The sequence below is a fragment of the Hypomesus nipponensis genome, chromosome 1 (genome assembly GCF_054491055.1).
Source record: "Hypomesus nipponensis isolate SF chromosome 1, ASM5449105v1, whole genome shotgun sequence".
NCBI classification, from domain to species: domain Eukaryota; kingdom Metazoa; phylum Chordata; class Actinopteri; order Osmeriformes; family Osmeridae; genus Hypomesus; species Hypomesus nipponensis.
The window spans coordinates 11131701-11151365 of NC_140361.1; the positions used below are offsets into that span (position 1 = coordinate 11131701).

Consider the following 19665-nt stretch of genomic DNA (forward strand, 5'->3'; position numbering starts at 1 on the left):
CCTCAAAGGCATCCCACCTCGCCAATGTGACGGGCGTCTTGTCGTGTGAGAGTTTCACTGGGTTGAATCAGAGTAGCAGGCACGTGTTTAAACTTTAAAAGGGGCACCTTTGATTCAAAGTCCTCCGTTCGGCAGGGATATTGACATAGGCATATCTCATTTAGCCGCCCCTTTGATCACAGGGCCGTTTCACACACCTATGGACGGGCCAGCCTCCCAATGCTGATGTGGCCTGACAGGCTGACAGGCTGACAGCCCGACGCACGACACTCACACCCCCGCCCCGCCGCAGCTCCACCAAGATGGGGTCATCAAAGACCAAAATGATCTTAAGGGCCTCGCTTTAATCTCAAATTATAGTCATACCACTTCCCACCAACCCAATCCCATCTGGAACATAAAAAGATACTCCTGTTCAAAGAGAGCGAGATGGTTCTGATGCATTAAAGGGGGCCGTATATAGAATGTTGCACCAGATGCCCCAAGCGCAACAGCGGGATGTTGTGAATGTGCTTGTGTGCCTGCTGGTGTCTGTGCCACGCTTGTATCAGCACACTCTGGAAATATGTATTTGAAAGCATATATTTAATAAGCCCATTCATATTTAATGAGCATGCAGTGATCTTTTGGGGAATGTCAGTGTTGGAGAAAGACCCCAGCGTCAGAGGAGGGCGAACACAGAGACAGCCGTGCTGAGGTGGACTTTGCTGTACGACTGTTGGCTAATGTGTTTTCCATTTCTCACTTTCTCCAACACGATGAAGAATGCATTATTCATTACTCCCAGCGAGCAGCAACTTGTCTACGGTTAAGTCGTCTTCCTCCTCCCTTCCATCCTCTCTCTCGTCTCTCCTTTTTCTAAATATTTGATTCCTGCAAAAGGACTGACACAGCGGTGAATTGATCACTGTCATTCACGTTCAGAGGAACCCAATCCTCTCTGCTGAGATTGACATATTTACACTGTTTAGGCAGAGCACAGTGCGGGGCGGCACATTGAATAATAAAAAAAGTAATATTTTCAAATTACAAAATAACGTGTCCGCATATGTCATCTGCTCTGACAGAGAAGATCTTGCGGGTTGCGGTAGCTACAGTCAGAGAGATGCATTGAGGAAGGGTCCTGTCCATCTTTCATGCTGAGAAGGCTTGTGACCTGCCCCTCCTCATCTGAACACCGACCATGCTAGGTGATGATGGACATGTGAGCATGTGAGGGGAAGATCGCAGGGTTTTGAGGATAGCTCCCACTAGGAAATCCTTATTTGTTTTTGTCTGTGAGGGTCATGCCACATTTCAAACCTTGAGGTCAAATGCATGTTCTGTTGTAGGGGATGACAAAGAAGAGAGAATGTCCTTGCAGTTCTTTTTTTTCTTTCTCTCTTTCCTTTAAGTCAGTCAGGGTTAAAAGAGCCTTATTTTAATGCAACAGTGCCTCGACTGTCACAGCCCGCTAAAGTTAGCATTGGTATGAGGACTGGACCCCTTTTACACAGGTACCTTCTTTTGAAAAACATTTCAGAATAGCTGGGTCTGCTTACCTGACATAGTAGTCGTTCCTGATGAGCAGCAGGTGTTGGAGGATTGACAGGAAGTAGGTCTCGGAGCCTGTGTCTTTCACCATGTTGGAAAGAAGGTGGTAAACCTCATTCATGTCAGTGCAGAGGAGGGTTAAGGCCAGTAACATCTCATTGGGGTAATGTAAAATCAATAAACAGTATACACAAAACACACTGGAAAGAGAGGACAGCTTTATGGCTCTCGACATTGTACCACCGTGCATCATATTTTAAATACCTGAATCATTCCCTACATCTGCAGTGTTTGTTTTTCAATTGTTTCCTCCTCAATCAAAAGCTTCCGACAGGCGTCATTGTGTAAAACAAACGTTATGGTTGATGGTTCCTCTCATCGTTTGCCTTCAGGGACTTGCTGGAAAGTAAACAGCTAACTTGAGGATGAATTGGCAATGAAGCAGATTCCCTCTGGCTTACCTGTCAATCCGCACCTTTAAAGGTGAAAGAAATTAATCACATAAAAAGTCCATCGCTTTGAATAGTTTAAGGGAAAATCGTGAAACTGAGATCCATCAACTGTGAAATATTGCTGAAATTCAGTCTCGAGATTGAACTTGGCTTGTCCATGGACAAGAAAAGAATATGTTCTTAAAGTTGCAAAAGGTATTGATTATGTGTCCAACAACTTCACTCCCCAAGGAAAGGGACTGATAGCTTTTCATGTCTAAAATAGATGTTGAATCAAATAGAAGTCATCGTCTTTCTTTCCCAGTTTTCATGTTTTTGCCTTTTTTCTTTTTCTTTTACGATTATGTCCGAGGCACAGAGAAGGATTGCTGGCTAGTTGTTTTCTAAAACGACCCTAAGCTGTCACAGCTCTTACATGTAGCAGTCAATTTCTCAGATATTGAAAGTGTACTGTAAAGAGAACAAATATATATATAGTATATTAATTAAGATCAAAACTGTTTTTAAATCTAATTTATAATAGTACATAGTAGTGGATTGGATTCAACAAAATATCAAGCCAGAGATTTCAGTGTTTGGTTTTTATCCACCCCCCCAAAAAAATAAAAATAGGATTTCATCTAATAATCAAGAATGCCTTTGATATTTGCTTAAGTCCCGCTGGCAACCCAAAACAGTGGACCCTAAAAACTGTGTTAAAGACAGGAAAACAAATAGCTTGCAGGGCTTATTTAGACTGTTTGCTTGAGAAAGCAGGGTCCTCCCATGGTTATTCATCATGAGAGCACACACCATCCAGCACACACATGCAGGAAACCAGCGACAGAGTAGGTGGTGGCACCACATCAAGCTGGGACAGATAAAAAATGGATTGCCGTCATAATACGCAGCTAGTCTGGGTTTTGACAATGTCTGCTGAAATATTTATGGCCAGGGAGGGACACTATCCAACCTCTGTCACACTCTCTGCAGCTAAGCTCATTCATGTTTCTCTGTGAATGGCCTGTAATGAACAAAAGGCCGTTTTTTTTGTTCTTGTTTAAAGCTAGGCCTTTAAAAGGCCCCATTAACCTAAAGCATTGACTGAGCTTTAGATTAGTGCTACCACAATCCAATTGACCATATACCTTCCAAACATAACCACATACTTGCATAACATGCTTTTACAACATGTTCCTTCTAACACCTATCCCCCCACCACCCTGTGATCCATGTCCACTGCCATCAAAGCTGATCAATCCTTTTTAACACTGGTTGACATTTTCCAATTAACTCTGACCAAGTTTGTAATTAAAACAATTCTCCCATATCAAATTCAGGAGCGTGCAGGAGGGAGTACAAGCTCGTCTGAAGTATCATTGTGTATCCCTTGTATTAGCCTGGATGAGACCAATGAGAATTACCAAGGCAGAGAGATGCAATTATAGACTCGCCACAACAGCATTGAAGGAGACATACAAGACGTAGAAGCCAAGCCTGGGAAAGTGTCCAAGTAGCTCCATTTATCAGTAAGCTACAGAAATGAAAACTCAATAGAACAATGCTAATCCAATGGATCGCCATTCTTTCATCTTGTTTCTTTCTTTTCTATCCCTCTTTACCGGTTTATTGCTACCCATGTGGAGCTGTGGTCTATGAATAAACATGAGCTGCAGTGAGGTGAGGTGTAGAGCAGTCAGTGTTAGGGTCAATCAATCACAATTCCACAGGACATTAATATTCATGATTGGCCTGGAGTCACCTCTCCAGCACCCAAACCTGGACCGGACACACAGGAGACCAGGCTTGCTGTGTTAATATTCATAAGGCAGACAGGGAAACAAACTGCATATGGAGGGACTGGGAAGCAGGGGTGTGTGTATGTGAGAGAGATAGAGACAAAGAGAGATAGAAAGAAAGAGAGCGAGAGAGAGAGAAAAAGAAAGAGGGAGAAAGAGGGAGAGTGTGTCAACATTTAGTAGGCAGTGGGACTATGGGAGCTAGGGCATTCACATCATGCACACCACTCACAGATCAATACCACATTGTCCTTGGAAACAAACATTGGGCCCTCTCATTTGTGAACCTGCTCAAGCACATCATTAATCCAGGTGTGCTATTCTTGTCCCCCCTCCTCCTTCTCTCGGAGCATCAACAGGAGCTGTCACTCAGCCAGCCAGTCACTACCTGATTTTCTGGTGCTGTGGGATTTGAGGAGACAAAGGTTGTTGGAGTGAACATCTGTAAAACAGTGTCAGGGCCTGCGACGTCCGCCCGCAATGTCAGCCTTCAACACGTGTCCTCGGCCAGGAGTTCTGAATTATTTAGCCACCTGGCCAAGGATACTGGAGCCGGGCTCCAACTCTGGGCTTGTATGAGGATCACCGTGCAAACGACTTAAGTTTGCAGCTCGCTGGATGGTGATGATGAGGGGAAAGGGCACTTTGGACTACCAACTCAAAGGGCAAAGTATGGACCAAACTAAGCCCAACGCCAGGTGCATCACCTGGCTCCGAAAAACAAGCTGGAAAACAACTAACAATGCAAGCTGAGAGTTGAGAAGAAGACTCGACGTGTGATAAGCCCAAGTGTCTTACATCAGCTAGGTTTGAGTTGAACTTGAAAGATAAAGAACTGTGAAGAACTGTGAGTGTGGGAGGAGGAGGAGGAGGAAGATGAGAGAGGAGGAAGAGGGTGAGGATAGGGTTGTTTACCTAGTTTACCAGGTGAGAGATAGGGCTGGAGATTGCACTATGGATCCTTAAATCCTTCTCTAATGAACCTCGCGTTGAAGGCTTTTGCACAGCGCTCGGCAAAGCCCACACAATATACTCCATCTCCCGCAGCCATTCTCTGGGCCGGCATCCGCGCGAGGGCGGACAAAAGGATATTCCATCTCGGCCCGGATGTCATCTAGGCGGTGGGACAGCTCAATGGAGTCTTCCTCCTTGTTCTCATTGAATACCTTCAGCTGAATGTCCAACTCCTCTGTCTCTTTCAACTCCTGGAATGCAAAGAGAGGAAAGAGATATGGGATGACAAAATGGAACGGACTAGAATACGGGCGTTGCGTTGAAGGCATTGCGTTGAAGAGCTCTGGGACATGGTGGTGTTTATTTGATAAAGAAAGGTCTAACCTAGTTTGTGGTGTTTAGAGTGACCTACGCACATGCCTTCAACCTCACCAAAAGTCACCATGACACACCAGCTGACGTGAGCTATATTTGCGTACAGTGCTACACACTACTTTTTGGGATAAACACAGCAAATGGTGCACAGAAGTTAGACCACCCTCCCCCTCTTCTGCCAGATTTCCCAGATTCCCCTACTTCTCCACACCTGCTCTGCCTCCACCAGGGGCTGTAATGGTGCACTTTACAACTTCACTATGAATCACTGCCATGGGAGTTTACAGACACCACCCAGCCCAAATGTAACCCAGTTTCTGCAGCTATCAATCAGAGAGATGCTCTCCAGGCTCGCCATCTGTCTTAGGAAACACCAGTTCAGAGCAGGGATCCGGGCCTCAATGGCAGACGGAAGGAAATGGCCAAATCTCACTCTCTCAAGGATTAGGGGTCAAAGAAAGTAAAAAAAAAAAAAAACTTTTTTTTTTCTCATTCTCTGGAGCTGGTTCAATTTCTATTCCTAATCGACAGGGGATTTTTTTACCTTCTAGCATTAACACCTAGTTTGAAAGCAGGTGTCTCTAGTTTAAAACAAAGGGCCATACATGTGACATTCATAAACAACTAGAATGGATCCCTGTCATATCGGGGGGCAGAGATGAAGATGATTAAACTAATGACAGCCATAATCAAGGAGAGCCGTCAGAGAGACTTATTAACACGTGGTGGGTCTTTCCCTCCCCAAACGAGGCCGTGAGTGATGAGAGTCGGGCTCGTTTGCGTAAGCGCAGATCTGGCCCACTGATTGATAATACTGCCCAGGAAACACATGTGATCAGTGATGTGGTGACAAACGGGGAGGTGAGCTACAGCGCGCTGGTAATAACAGGAGCTCAATCTGCCCCATGTCTCTGCCTGGCTCTCTATCTGTATCTCTCTAATACAGTGTAGAGGTTACATGGGAGAGGGTTTAGGGGGAGGGCATTAAGGAGACATAGTCTGTAATCCCATTTTGCTGAAGGTAGTGATTTGAAAGGAGGAAAAATAAGGGGAGGAGACAGCCATGTGTCTTGAGTGACTCACCGGTAGAGTTTTCTTGAGGCCGCAGCGCAGGAACTCGTTGCGCAAATGTATCCTGAAGTCCAGATCGTCGGGGGAAGTGACCAAGGCGTTGATGAGCTGCATACAGGCCACCTGTGGTAAGCACCACACCATACACATACACACACACACACACACACACACACACACACACAGAAGAAAAGAAGCTACATGAAATGGACTCATGGCAAAAGCATGAATCAGTATGGGGATGAATTGCATAGGGCTGCTAGTGAAATGTGGGCATGATGTGGTCATTATATTTCAAAGCATGTCCTGTACTTTTTCAAGGGGTGTTAAATTGAACATGTCCATGGAAACTGTGTCAAATGTGTATGTTTAGAGGACCCTGAAATCTTATGTTTGTGTGGAAAGAGAACTAAAAAATAGGGTCCACAGAGCTGAGAAGAGCGAACGCCAAACGTCCAGGAAATGCATTAACCACATGTACATTTTACATAGATTTATTGGATTTGGGCGGTGGCTTGGGGGAGGCGGAGGGGAAGGGAAAGAGCTGATGGGCCTTAACGGGCTGTAATGTGGCTCCAGGGAGGAGCGTCAGGACATGACGGAGTGTTCCTCTGACAGCAGATCAATAAGAAGCTGAAGCATTCCTGTGATCGACAAGTGAAAAGTAGTCCTTCAAAAGCCCGACCCTGGCATTCATTTTGGCCTGCATCTTTTATTAACGGCCGTAGGGATGCAGTCACTGGCTCGTTTTTTCCACACTGGTTCTTGCTGTAAGTGTTTCTTTCTGCACATGTGAAACCACACACACACACACAGACAGTCACATGTCCTATAAACACACACACACACACACACACTCAGGCACACACATGCATGTAAACACAAAAGACTAAAAATAGACACAAAAAGGCACAAACACACACACACACTATCTTAATTTATCGGTATTTCTCTCATTGTCCTTTAATACCCAACCCATAGCCTGAGAGGATACAGCCAGTGGGGGATCTGCCTGGCAGAGGGGAATAATAGCCATCTGGAAGCAACAGCACTGGTTTGTTTTTTGTGTGTTTTATTCCCATTCAGTAGCCGCAGGACAGTGAAATTGAACAGGTTTGTATTAATCCTTTGGAGTCAGAGAACGTGTTGTTATGCTTCATGAGAACATGTCAGTGCTAATGGGGACTCTGTACACAGACATATGGGCCAGGCCTGCTGGGCCTACAGAGCGCTGGAGAACCACTCCAAGGCTTCTCTCCCTGTCTGTATGTCTGTCTGTCTGTCTGTCTCTGCACCATCCAAGCCGACCCACAGGACGTGGCTGGAGGCTGGAGTGTATGCCAATGGTGTCAGGCCCCAGACACACAGCAGACCTCTGCATGCTTCAGTGGGGCCTGGAGAGGCCTGGAGTCAGAGCTGGGCACTGAAGCATGAAGTTGTACCCTCCAGAGACTCACAGAGCAGGAATCCCTCCAAAACTTCTACAACTTCACCGTGTTCTGCTCACTTCCATCTTTCCTCAGATGTGGCAAAGCTGTGGAGTCTGGTTGAATGGATAAGCCCAACGGAGGTACGGAGCAATGGCATCATCTCTCCTCCTGCACACCGATATGTTGTGCAATCAGTGGCTGCCAACTCACCGAAGCCATGTTTGTGAAGCCATTTTGGTGTAATGGATGAGGTTGTTTTGGTGTTGGCTGTATGCAAGGTTTTGCTACGTCAAACGTGGCGAGCTAATGCTCCACGCAAGCTGCAGCGCTGTCATGGGAGGGTTCTTACAGAGTAATTAAAAGTGGCACTGCTGGGACGTTTTAAAGTTGGGATGCCGGCTTTCACTCTGTGGCGGAGCAATGCCTGAACCGCGGCAAAAACACATTTTAATCACATTAGCGGAGTCAAGCTCTGCAACCCATCACAGGTTTGGAAGCGGGGAAAAAAAGTGTTTAATTCCTTTGAACCTTCTGCATCAGCAAGGTATTTTAATTTACTTCACAATTAGCAGCGGTTCTTTTCATTAGCTGCAATTTTTACAGGGGGAAAACAAGGCCTTGCAATCAAAAGGGTTCCGTCCCTCCCTCACTTTCTCTCCCTCTCCATCTTGCTTTTTTTTCTTTCTACACTTCCTTAAACAGGCCTTATTACACTCCAAATCACTTCACAAATTCCCAAATTGGAAAAGTATTTTTACTAAGTTTTGTTTACCAGCAAGAACAAGAAAGAAAAGAAAGAAAACAACCACATATCATGGAAGGCAGAATACAATGAGAAGATGTTAGAGGGTGATGAAAAACAGCAGAAATAGACAGGTGCATTGCTGCATGGTTGCCCTTTCCCACCGAGTCCTCAGAGACCCAACTCAACCCCACAAAGAAAAAGCTGGAAAAATGTTTGTTACGAGGCAGAAGAAGAAAAAACAAAACAATGACACATAAAGAGGGAAGATGAAATCCCAGGAAGACAACATCTCTCTCCCCGTCTATGTTATTTCCAGTGTCCTCTCACATGCAGGTTTCAGTACAGCTAGCAGGTGCATATGATTAAGGCAGGAGGCACACCTGGAACATTCAAATAGCTGGTGGTCGGCTCTCGTCACACACCATAGGTGCCGGGGGTTGACAAGTGGACAAGGAGCCAGTAGGGGAGGCTGAGGGGACGTCTGTACGAGTCGACAGAGGCTCAGCTACAATGGACCCCAGAGTGACAGAGCTGTCAATTTCAACCTGGCCCCTAATATCAAGCACTGGCCCTGAAGACAAGAGGCCATTTGTGTGAATGACACCAAATAGAGCTGAATAATTCCGTTCATTGCACAAGGAATAGCTCCTGTGACTTGACTTTTCAATTGCTTACTGTGCATAGATACGATATGTAAAACATTGTGTTCCCCACAGCTGAACCAACTTCATCGTTGTAGATGACAAGTACCTATGAAAGTGGTCCAGTTGATGTTCACTGCATCTGTCACCACAGTAACCACAAGCTATGCTAGGGTTTGACAGTCATTGTGTTTGACCGTTGAGCCATAACTTTCAATTATCCGGTGAAATGAAAAGCGGTGCAATTACATATTCTGTGAATGTGTGTGATGGCCCTTGTGCATTGGGGAAAATATTTTCATCCAGGGGTTAGCCCTCTGTATGTGTGTTTGTGTTTGTGCATGTGCGTGTTTGTGCATGTGCGGGTGCGGGTGTGTGTGTGGGTGTGTGTGTGTTGACCTGGAGCTGCTGCGCCTCGTGGTTCTCCAGTCCCTCCACTATCGGAGCAAATCTCTCCTTGTTATTCCTCTCTGCTGCAATCGTCATGGCAGCCAGGATCTTTTCCAAGCTGAGGGTAAAAAAAGAAGACAGGATGCAGAGAGAAAGTCAGCACACACCTTCACTGTCCCAGCAACAGGACATGTACTTGCTTTTTCAACGTTGACCCCGTCTATCGCCTCCTTTCGCCTCAGTCCTTGGCCAGACATTCAGCAGTGACCCAACTTTGAGGGCCAGACTCTGTCTACAACATTGTCATTTATAGGTAATCTAATATAGCTGCTTTGCTGTTCACTTTGGAAATGCTGGATAAAGGATTTTTTTGATGGCGTAATCTATGGACACAAAGAACTGTAAATGAAATTCTGGAATGCAATTTGATGTCAAGGAAAGGTTAAATTATTTGAAACACCTCTTGTTTGAGGAAACAAATGAATATGCTCACAAGGGCTCAGGGCAAATTGGACAATCAGACTAAAACAAAATAAGTTTGTGCCAAGTAAAAAAAATTATACGTCCTACACATTGAAAATAAGGTGCAGCTCTAGAAATGAGGGAGTTTAAACGGGCAAATATGTATTGAATGTAACCGTTATTTGTGTTGCACCATACTTTCTATCTCTCTCGCACGCACAATCACGCTGGAAACGCAACATTTTCTGCCTCGCCTTCATCTGCTATACACAGGAGAGACAACAACAAAGGCGAGGCAAGACTCCTTTTTTCATTCTTTCAGTCTGTCTCCCCACCACTCCCCCTTCTTTCTCTCTCCTTCTCCCCCAACACCCTCCCTATCTCTCCTACCCAAACTCTCTCTCTCCCTCCACCACCAACTCCCCCTCTCTCTCCCTCTCACTACACATCTCTGTCACTGCTCTCCTCTTGCCATCCAGGACGTGCTGAAGCGTAGCAGTCCCCAGGGATGCAGGATGGCTCACAAGCCAGCCACGGCTATGATCCTCCCCTGTTCCAAAATAGACTGGCTCTGGAGCGCAGTGCGTGGGGAGGGGGAGAGGGTGCTATGCAGGGGATCTCCCCATCTAACCACAAGTCCCTTGATGACAGGATGGCACTGTCTGATGTCGGTGGTGACAAACACTGTAGATTTAATGAGATTTCGTCATCATGGATGGCCTCGGTCAGAATTAGTTCAGCTTTGATATGAACTTTGCTGTTTTCATTTCAACAGGGAAACTCCTTGTGTAAGATTAGGGCGATGACCCACTACTGCCAACTGCAGCAAAGATGTCTGGAACACGTTTGCAATACAGCCAGCCTCCTATTAGACGGCAGTGGTGAACATAGAGACATGCGTGTGGGGCGGGGGGTTATATAATGTGTTGCTTTAAAGCCAGTTCAAACTGTATATCTCAAGAGAACCTTGTCAGCTTAACCCCTTGTGTTCCTGCTTGATGTCCTCGCTCAAGAAGTGTCACAAACATACATGTCAGGACTGAGTTTGCAGGAAGTGAAGCCTCAGCTCTTTAGAGTGTCACCCAAAGGCACATTCTGAGACAGGCCTGTGATTGGCTGTGCGGATCTTCTGCAGACGCGCCACCCATAGGACACTATTTAGGGATAGTCCACAGGGTGTGTTACACACGGGTGTGTTACACACGTGTGTGTGTGTGTGTTCACAGGAAAAAGGTTAATGGATAATTGTAGGTGAGGAATCCTAACAGACAACTCTACATCAAGACAGCTGGGGCAAAACCCTTAACCAATGAGATGAATTTTGATAGACTGATAAGCAAGAAGCATTTGAGCCTCTGAGATTGAGATTTGAGCCTCTCCGTCAGTTGTGGGTTTGTTTTTGTTCTAGCGCTGCATTCAGACTAACTTTGAAGTGCCATTGTTATTCTACACTACCCCCATGGCAGAAACAATAAAAAATGCTCCCTGGATTCAATTTATAATCTGTCAGCCAGTCTGTGTGTTCATGGTCAACTACATTGAATACTTAAATACATTACACAGCCCAAACAGCTAAATCAGAACATGTTAACTGACAGACTCCAATACATCTCAAAACCATTGCTGCTAACACAATGTGAGAGCCCCCAATGTGCAGTGTTGGAGCCAAGGAAATGCTGTCTCCAACTTTAAATACACAGATATATTTTTCATCTGATTCGAGAGATGATTGTGTTGTGTTTCCCAGGGAGAGAATAGTGGGTTGATTACAATGGTGACCGGAGACAGCCTCGGGGGGAGCAGAGGGAGCAGGTGTGTGAAGAACTGGACTTACATGTTCTCTTCGCCTATGATGCACACTGCTGAGAGAATCTTGACAATCTCCGTCATCATGCTGGTCTGTTTGGGATCAATGGCCCTGGCCAGCAGCAACAAGCTCCGCTCGTCTCCTAGAATCCTTTGCAGACCATACTGTCGACATATGAGACAGAAAAGAAATCAATTAAACAAGTCCATTGGGTGTCATTTAATGAGAGCATTTGCATTCATGAAGAACTTACTTGCGAGTTAAAAATGAACTATGCAAAGAACCTCTTAATATAAGTAATAGTTAGCCCTAATTCTCTTTTAAGGAGGGACAATGAGGCCAGAGGAAAATGGAGATTATGATAAATTAATCCAATTCAGGACAAGGCTGTGGGGACAAATATAGTCCTCTACCTTTAAATCTCTCTTCCCACTTGAGTTATGGGCAGAGTTGACCACATATGGGGATTAAGTAAAAGGGTAGCAATATCAATAGCTCATCCATCCTTGAACTATGTGCTACTTTCTAGAAATGAGACAGTGCTGCCCCAAAAAAATAAAAATAAAATAAGGAAAAATATTACCTAAAGAGTTGGAGACAATGGACTGAAAATGGGAAATTAGTTTTATGTTACTGTCCCATTACAACACCTGTCACGGCTAGATAAGGAACCTGACAACCTGAACTACACAAGAAGGAAACAATGAAATATATCAATGAACACTCATTCACTCTTATGTCTCTCTCTTTGCTATACACACACACACACACACACATATATATATGTATATATTTTATTTAGTCCATGAAACATTCCTAGCTTCAGTTTCATACTGGAAATCAAAAACCGTTCTTTTTTTTTTTTTTTTACAAACCTTATTGTTCATGAAGGCCTTGAGGCATTGGATCAACTTGTGCTGGTTCCTTTTATCAATATTCTCTTGTCTGAAAGAAAGACAAGCACGTGGATATTATTTAATGCAGACTGTGTCAAAATATATCAAGTGCATTGTGGAGATAATGAAAAGAGCTGTCTTTGAAAGTTGTTAGAAAAGCTTACTGTTTCTTTTCAAGAAGCTTCTCCAAAGCGTCCAAAAGGAGGCCAAGTCCTTCATGTCCAAAGTTATTCACCCAACTAGAAGAGAGGACAGAGCACACAGAGCCAGCAAAATAAGTACGGTTTGAGCTTCTGTAAATTCCAAATATTAAAAGCTCTTTTCCTGTTGTCTTTGAGGCAATCAATAATTTCAGCACACACTATAGAGTAAACAACTGGTAGGATGAATTCATTTTTCCGGGTTATTACTTTAGAGAAACTATTTACGAGACCAACCACCGCAAATCAGCACAGTGCTTTTTATGTGCTAATACTAAACTGTAGAATGTATATCTCACAGCCATTTATAGGCAAATGAACAGCCATCCATCTCAACTCCAGTTCCTGTGGTCTAGTCATTTGCTTCTTGGCCCCCTGCAGCCTGTGTACCAGCACCAACAGATTAAGAAATGCAAGAAAGATAACACTGTAATCGATAATGGATCGTGGGAGATAATTGGCTATAACCTACAGTGTATCAGGGGATGGGAAATGATCCAGTGCAGATGAGGCCGTTAGTCTGCCTGAGCTAGTCTGAGGAGAAGGCAGAAGAGCCTGGGCAGAGGCTGATCACCGCCACATTATGTCATTAGCATCGCTTGTTCTCAGCCCTCAACTGTCAATAAAACAAAACGCATGGAGCAATTTGTGCCACTAAAGGGCTATAATTCAATGATCTATTTCCCCTTTTTGACAATGGTTCGACACAATGATGACCCACATATTAAAGTCATTTGTATTGACGCTGCTAGTCGGAGAAGACCCTCGATTAGCAGTGATATGCACCAGCCTGAGGCTGATGGACGGAGGTGAAAGGAGATATCTCTCTGGTCGGTGATGGAATTAGTGGTAAATTATAAACACTCTATGGCCTTCCAAACAATTACTCAAAATTCATTACTGGGTGCCCTGACCTAATTTGCAACATATTATCATTGCTGTACAGTACATTATAATAATATGCTTTGTTAATAAAACAAAGCAGCATAATGTTCAACATTTATAACTGTCTGTTTACAGAGGGCCTTTCCAGTTTAATGTTTCCCATTTTCTTTCTTTGCAGCTTTGCGACAGATAATTGCATGCAAACATTGTAAACCCAGATAGCTAAAATGAGATCACTGGAAAACAATCTAGCCTAAATCAGTGTAAAGTACAATCCCGATGCTGCTCGTAAGAACACCTCACATTGAAATGGAGGTGGTTGGACCAAATGAGGAACGTGAGGCAACAAAGACTAACAAGAGGAGACACGGCTGGGGGAGCACAATTCCCTAAATCCACAATCAGTGTTTATGCTCCCTATTCACATCTGTGGGTCGTCTGAGAGAGCTTGGGAGATGAAGCCAATATTTGTGGAGAGGTATTGTGATTATTACACTGTGTCGCTGTGTAACCTCAGATTCTGTCTAGAAGGGAAGGCTGAGCACAAAATGACACGACATCCAAATGACATTCATTGGCAGATCACAGTTCATACCTCTTGTGAATTAAAGCTAGGTAGTGCCTAGATTACATGGTAGTGTATTTTGCCCCATAAATAGATAACTCATTTTTCCACACGTGACACCGGGAAGGGTTGACAATGTTTCCATCGGCTGCCATGTTGCTAGTAGAGAGCAAAGGTAGGCTACTATTGTCTATCTACTCAACACTGACTGTCCATCTTCTCATCATATACGATCTATCTTCTCAACTCAGGTAAGCTTTTAGCTGTTGTCTTAACTAAAACTGTTCATATGTTTGCACTTACTGTATGATCTGGGTCTAGGATGGTTAGGTTTGTTTAACTATGATTGTTAAACTAAGAGATATGAAGGCACTGGGAATAGATGGGATCCTATTCTTTCAGTACCATCTTCCCCGCCTGAAATTGTGGCATGCATCCAAGGTTTTCATTAACTTGGGGGGGAACTTGTTCATGAAATATTGATGGCTATAATCCTCCAGTTAAGTGCCACCAAATTGTGTTACTTTTCGCAATCATGTACATTCCGCAGGCAAAATGAAAAATTCATGGTCTGTCTTAGCAAGCCATTTTTTATGTATACTATTTCTGCTTGTTTGACGCAATTATGTTGTATTTGTGTTAAGCGCCACAAAAGTTGAAATGATATGAGATGGTTTTACAGCCAAACCGTGGAGCAGATAAACAAGGTGTTAGTGATTTTCTCACTCAAAATAATAGAAAAACATGAGAAATAAGCTGGCATTTCATACACTGTAGCTACAAAACAGAAAATACATTATTTTACATTGTCCATAACTTTATATTTAGTTGTATTTGTCCATCAACCTATAAGAATAGTTGCTCTGCAATTTCACATCTATCTGAACAAGAAGATCTTCTTTTGTTGAGATTAGCTCTTTTCTTTACAATATCTGAACAAGTAAACTGCTATTCTGAACCAATAAGCTTTTGGGGGTGTGAATCAAATATATCACTGACCTTGAATGGAATGTGTGTGCTGACAGGTGTACAGCTTCATAAATAATTTACCTACAGACGTTTGTTTGGGAAAATCAATACTGGGGTTTGAACAGTGTTTATATGCTACAAGTGACAGATTTACGAGAATGTTCTATGGCTGAATTTGACATGCATTTATCCTCTCTGTCTGACTGATGACAACATTTAACATTTACATTTATTCATTTAGCAGACACTTTTATCCAAAGCGACTTCCAAGAGAGAGCTTTACAAAGTGCATAGGTCACTGATAATAACAACAAGATAGCCCCAAAGCATTGCGGGTAGCCAAAACAAGAAGCACACATTGTGAACAACCAAAAAATAAGTGCCAAAGGAAAAACCAAAAGAGCATGTAGTTAGGCAAGTTACAATTAAACAACATGAATCTCTAAGTGCAAGTGTACCTCTAGAAAAGCAAGCAACAGTAAAAGAAAAAGGTAAGTTTAAATCAGCTGGGCTATATCACTGCTTGGGCCATATCACTGCCTGGGCCATATCAATGCCCTCCACTGCCTCTCCTGACCCATCTAGTGCTGCATTCCACCTGAGGCATGCAGACGCTCGCAACAAATGCCTTTGACATCATAACCTGAAACCAAGCACAGTCTGGCTCAGTCGTATGATTTCGCATTCTGAAGAGGGAAATAATTCAGTTTCAAATCAATGCAATGGCTTACTGAAACTACCAGGATATAATATGCTAAATAAAGTGCTGTACTGTATGGCAAACGTGTGAGAATGTCTGAGAATATGTATATGATGAAAAACTAAATATGTAATAAATAAAAGCATCAGTACAAAAATAAACATTGTGCAAGTTAAATGTAATTGCATAAAAAAGTCCCCTGAAGTTACCTCACTTCACATTTCCAAAATGCTAAAATGTACATTCATCATGTGTCCTTTAGGGTCCAGTTCATGGAGGAAATAAAAAAATAAATTGCATCAGTATCCTACAACTGCTGCCTAAAAGGTTATGAACTTTATAGCAAAAAGGACTGTGCAATAAATGGGATTACTGAATAGGAAATTCATGAATCTGTTTGACAGTAATTAGCGTCATGGCGATTTTCCCTTGTTTCTCAAAGCTTGTTATATCTGCTGTTCCCGGAGGGCATCTAAAGTCTTAACCTATACACAGCAGGCCTGGAAAGGTCAATGAAAGAAAAACATGTGATTCACATGAAACTCTGAAAAATGTTTTACAATATTTGTAATCCAGTTACAAAGTGGAGCTATTGCATTACAAAAAAGGTAGTAGTGGAGGTTAAAGGATTTTATGATCACACACATGTTTGTATCCGCCATAACTGCAACTGGTCAGTTGCCCTTCCATACATACACCTACAGTAAAGACATCCGCTAGCTAGACCTTCCCTTAATCAGTCAGCATTGACGACTGGACATGCGTTTGGCTCACTAGAACGACTTCCTCCCCTTTAAGAAAAATGATTGGGAGGGGAGATCTTGAAATTATCCTTGCTGTACACCGTGACAGAGGGGGCAGCCCAGCCTGCACACACAGGCACAAGTACTTTCAGCAGATTCAGTGAACAGTGTTGGTCTGCATGTGGCTGACTACAAAGCCGTATTAACCTTCCCACTCGCAGAAGCAAGTGGCAGCGCTGGAGATATTGGATTCCAGAGAGTGAGGCAGAGGCTAAAGCCGGTGGCACCCGCGGAGGACAATATTCCTGGTGTCAGCACCCTGCGAATGCGATTGGCTGTGTTGCTCCAAGCGCTGAGAAAAAAGGGTCGGCATCGTTGAGAAGGACCACCCGGCGCCTCTAATGGCATTTGAGTCTCAGCAGGACCCCGAAAACGGGGGTCTCACAATGACTGCACATCAAACCCGCACCTAAATGAATGTTCCACTTTTTGCTGGTTTTGGATTGGAGGTTGAGAGGGTAGCTGTATAGGGGGGTGGTGGAGGTGGAGGGGGGGGGTTAGGCAGGGGCTACTGAAGGAGGTTTGGTGAAGTGGCAACAACAAAAGTGCTGTAGGCAGCACATGTGTGTTTGTCTGTGTGTGTGGAGTGAATCGAAGAAGTAATGCAATTGCAGGATTAAATAAACAGAGTAGACAGAGAATAGGGGACAGTTTACCAGCGTCCCCAGACAGTTGTAAATGATCCCCCGCTGAGCTCAAAACATTCCTGAAATGTCTAATTATCTCCTAAACAGCCCTGAGGCTCCTGAGATAAAGCCTTGACTGCTGGGGAGTGGAGGGGGAACTAGTGTGGAATTGGCAACGTGCTGATTGATCAGTCCTTTTAATTGAACAGGGCTGTGAAGCTGTGTGCATGTGCTGGTACAGAGAAGGGATTCCTGGGTTTGATGTTCTGAATGATATGGAATCTTCAGATCTGCAAATCTGTCACCCCCCAGAGAGACCTTCTTCTCATCTTTACAGAGACTACAGAGATCACTTCATCATACTAAGGATAGGGTTCATTAATAAAGACATGAAACATGATCTGTACAGGAATTATTTCCTCTGTCGTTGGCAAGTATTGTAAGTACAGTACAGTTCAATATAATACTCTCTCTGTCTCTCTCTGTCTCTCTCTGTCTCTCTCTGTCTCTCTCTGTCTCTCTCTGTCTCTCTCTGTCTCTCTCTGTCTCTCTCTGTCTCTCTCTCTCTCCCATCACATCTTGATTAGTTCAAAGACAGCAAAGAACACTCAAAAGCTGAAAGAACATGGTAAATCTGTCAGCACTCCACCACAGATAATTCCAGTTGATGCCTGTTCTCACAGACAGCCACTGCTTATCAAAGAGGCCTTTACCATTCTGTCCCACCCCTGCTGTTTCAGACAGGCCCTCAAGGTGGAAGGTTCCAGCACTTAGTTGATCAAATTGTGTCACGGTACCATTTCACTGTCCCTTGAAAACCGTTTCAGTGTAAAACTTCAGCAAACTGTCTTTCGATGAAGCACCAAGAAAGTTATCTTGGTTCTCGTTTCACTGGAATGTTGGTTAGAGAATGTGAATACATCCTAATATATATATATATATATATATATATATATATATATATATATATATATATATATATATATATATATATATATATATATATATATATATATATATATATATATAAACACACAATGCTGCACACGATCACCTGAGAATGTAACTGTGATTTAAAACTGATCAGGGCCCAAGCAGAACACACGAAGGGCACATGTAGAGGAGAGGTTGAAAGTACCTGTAGGGTGTTGGGTTTGGAGAAGGGAAAATGTCAGTTCTCCCCATTACCTTGGCAATACAATGTCTAACTAAATCAATATGGAATTCAAATCAGATATGTCTAAATTATGTATGCCTCGCTCCAGGGCCTCCACAGATATGACTGGCTGGGAGGTTAGCAGATGGTGTCATAAAATGTGAGTCCCTCTTAAAATATACCCAGTCACCCAGGACATTTAGATCTCACTAACCCTTTACTGCCTCTGAGCAGAAAGTTGCTATGAGTCCAGTGATGTGAGGTTACGGACTAAATCTAGTTCTCCCACTCTTTTTGAGTGCACTAGACTGCTTTATGCTGTGTAATTCCCCGATGCATACATAAACACGCATGTAGGTTTGTTGTACATTATATCGCTTAAGAAAAATAAAGAAAACACTTTACTTGTGTTGCATAGTATTTTTCTAAGAACACAGTTTTACTTAAATCATGGTTGGACACAATTACAGAAAAAAAATTGTACAAAATCTGAATCCATCCCTTGTGGGCCTGCATTGGTTATTTAATAATTTGCCAAAATGTCCCTGTCTTTTTTTTTTTTCCCTTCTTCTCCTTGACAATTGCCAGAGCAGAAGAGCTTGTCTGGAGCCCAGAGGGGGGTTCAGGACACTTTGTAATAACTGAGTCTGGGGAGTCAAGTCTCAGAGCACAGCAGAAGGAAAAATGACCCCAACAAAGAGTTTCAAACTCATTTTCCCCTCTCTGTCACCATAGCAACAGCTATAATTTATTTCCACAGCCCTGACAGGTAGCTAAAGTTCTGATAACTTTCCTCGTACTTCCTCCCCCCACTCCACCCTCCAGGAGGAAGCCAGCGTTTGATTGTCATGGTGGAAATCAAACTGCAGGTTTCCATTACATCTGAGATGGCTGGGAGGGGAAGGTGCTTGACCTAAAAGCTTGAGTCTGTCTTGTCCTCAATGTCCTTGATATGACAGGAGTCAATGTCTGTGCTGAGTATTCTTCTCAAATGCATCCTGCTGGACCAACATAAAAACGTAAAATAGCTGCTAGGGAAATGATCATTTTTCATTTTATTTTGAAAAAGATTCTGTGAAAGATTCATGGAGGTCATGGACGAATATCCTGACTGATGTGATGATGAAATACTGTGAGAGCTAGAAACAGACATCTGACCCTCTGAGGACATCCTGTTTTAAAAGGACATATTTCTAATTTCTTAGACCAATTCCCAGTTTGATTTAG

General features: G+C 43.4%; 1 protein-coding gene across 11 annotated transcripts in view; it reads right to left on the reverse strand.

Annotated features, from left to right (window-relative positions):
- The window catches only part of diaph2 (diaphanous-related formin 2), a 319038-nt gene that overhangs the window by 212976 nt on the left and 86397 nt on the right, over positions 1-19665 (reverse strand). For all 11 annotated transcript variants that reach the window (XM_084690922.1, XM_084690925.1, XM_084690924.1 and 8 more), the window contains 7 exons: positions 12699-12773; positions 12514-12583; positions 11666-11802; positions 9379-9487; positions 6176-6286; positions 4856-4968; positions 1542-1658 (listed from right to left, as the gene is read on the reverse strand). In XM_084690922.1, the coding sequence (XP_084547048.1) occupies positions 1542-1658; positions 4856-4968; positions 6176-6286; positions 9379-9487; positions 11666-11802; positions 12514-12583; positions 12699-12773 (732 nt within the window). The remainder of the gene's footprint in view (positions 1-1541; positions 1659-4855; positions 4969-6175; positions 6287-9378; positions 9488-11665; positions 11803-12513; positions 12584-12698; positions 12774-19665) is intronic.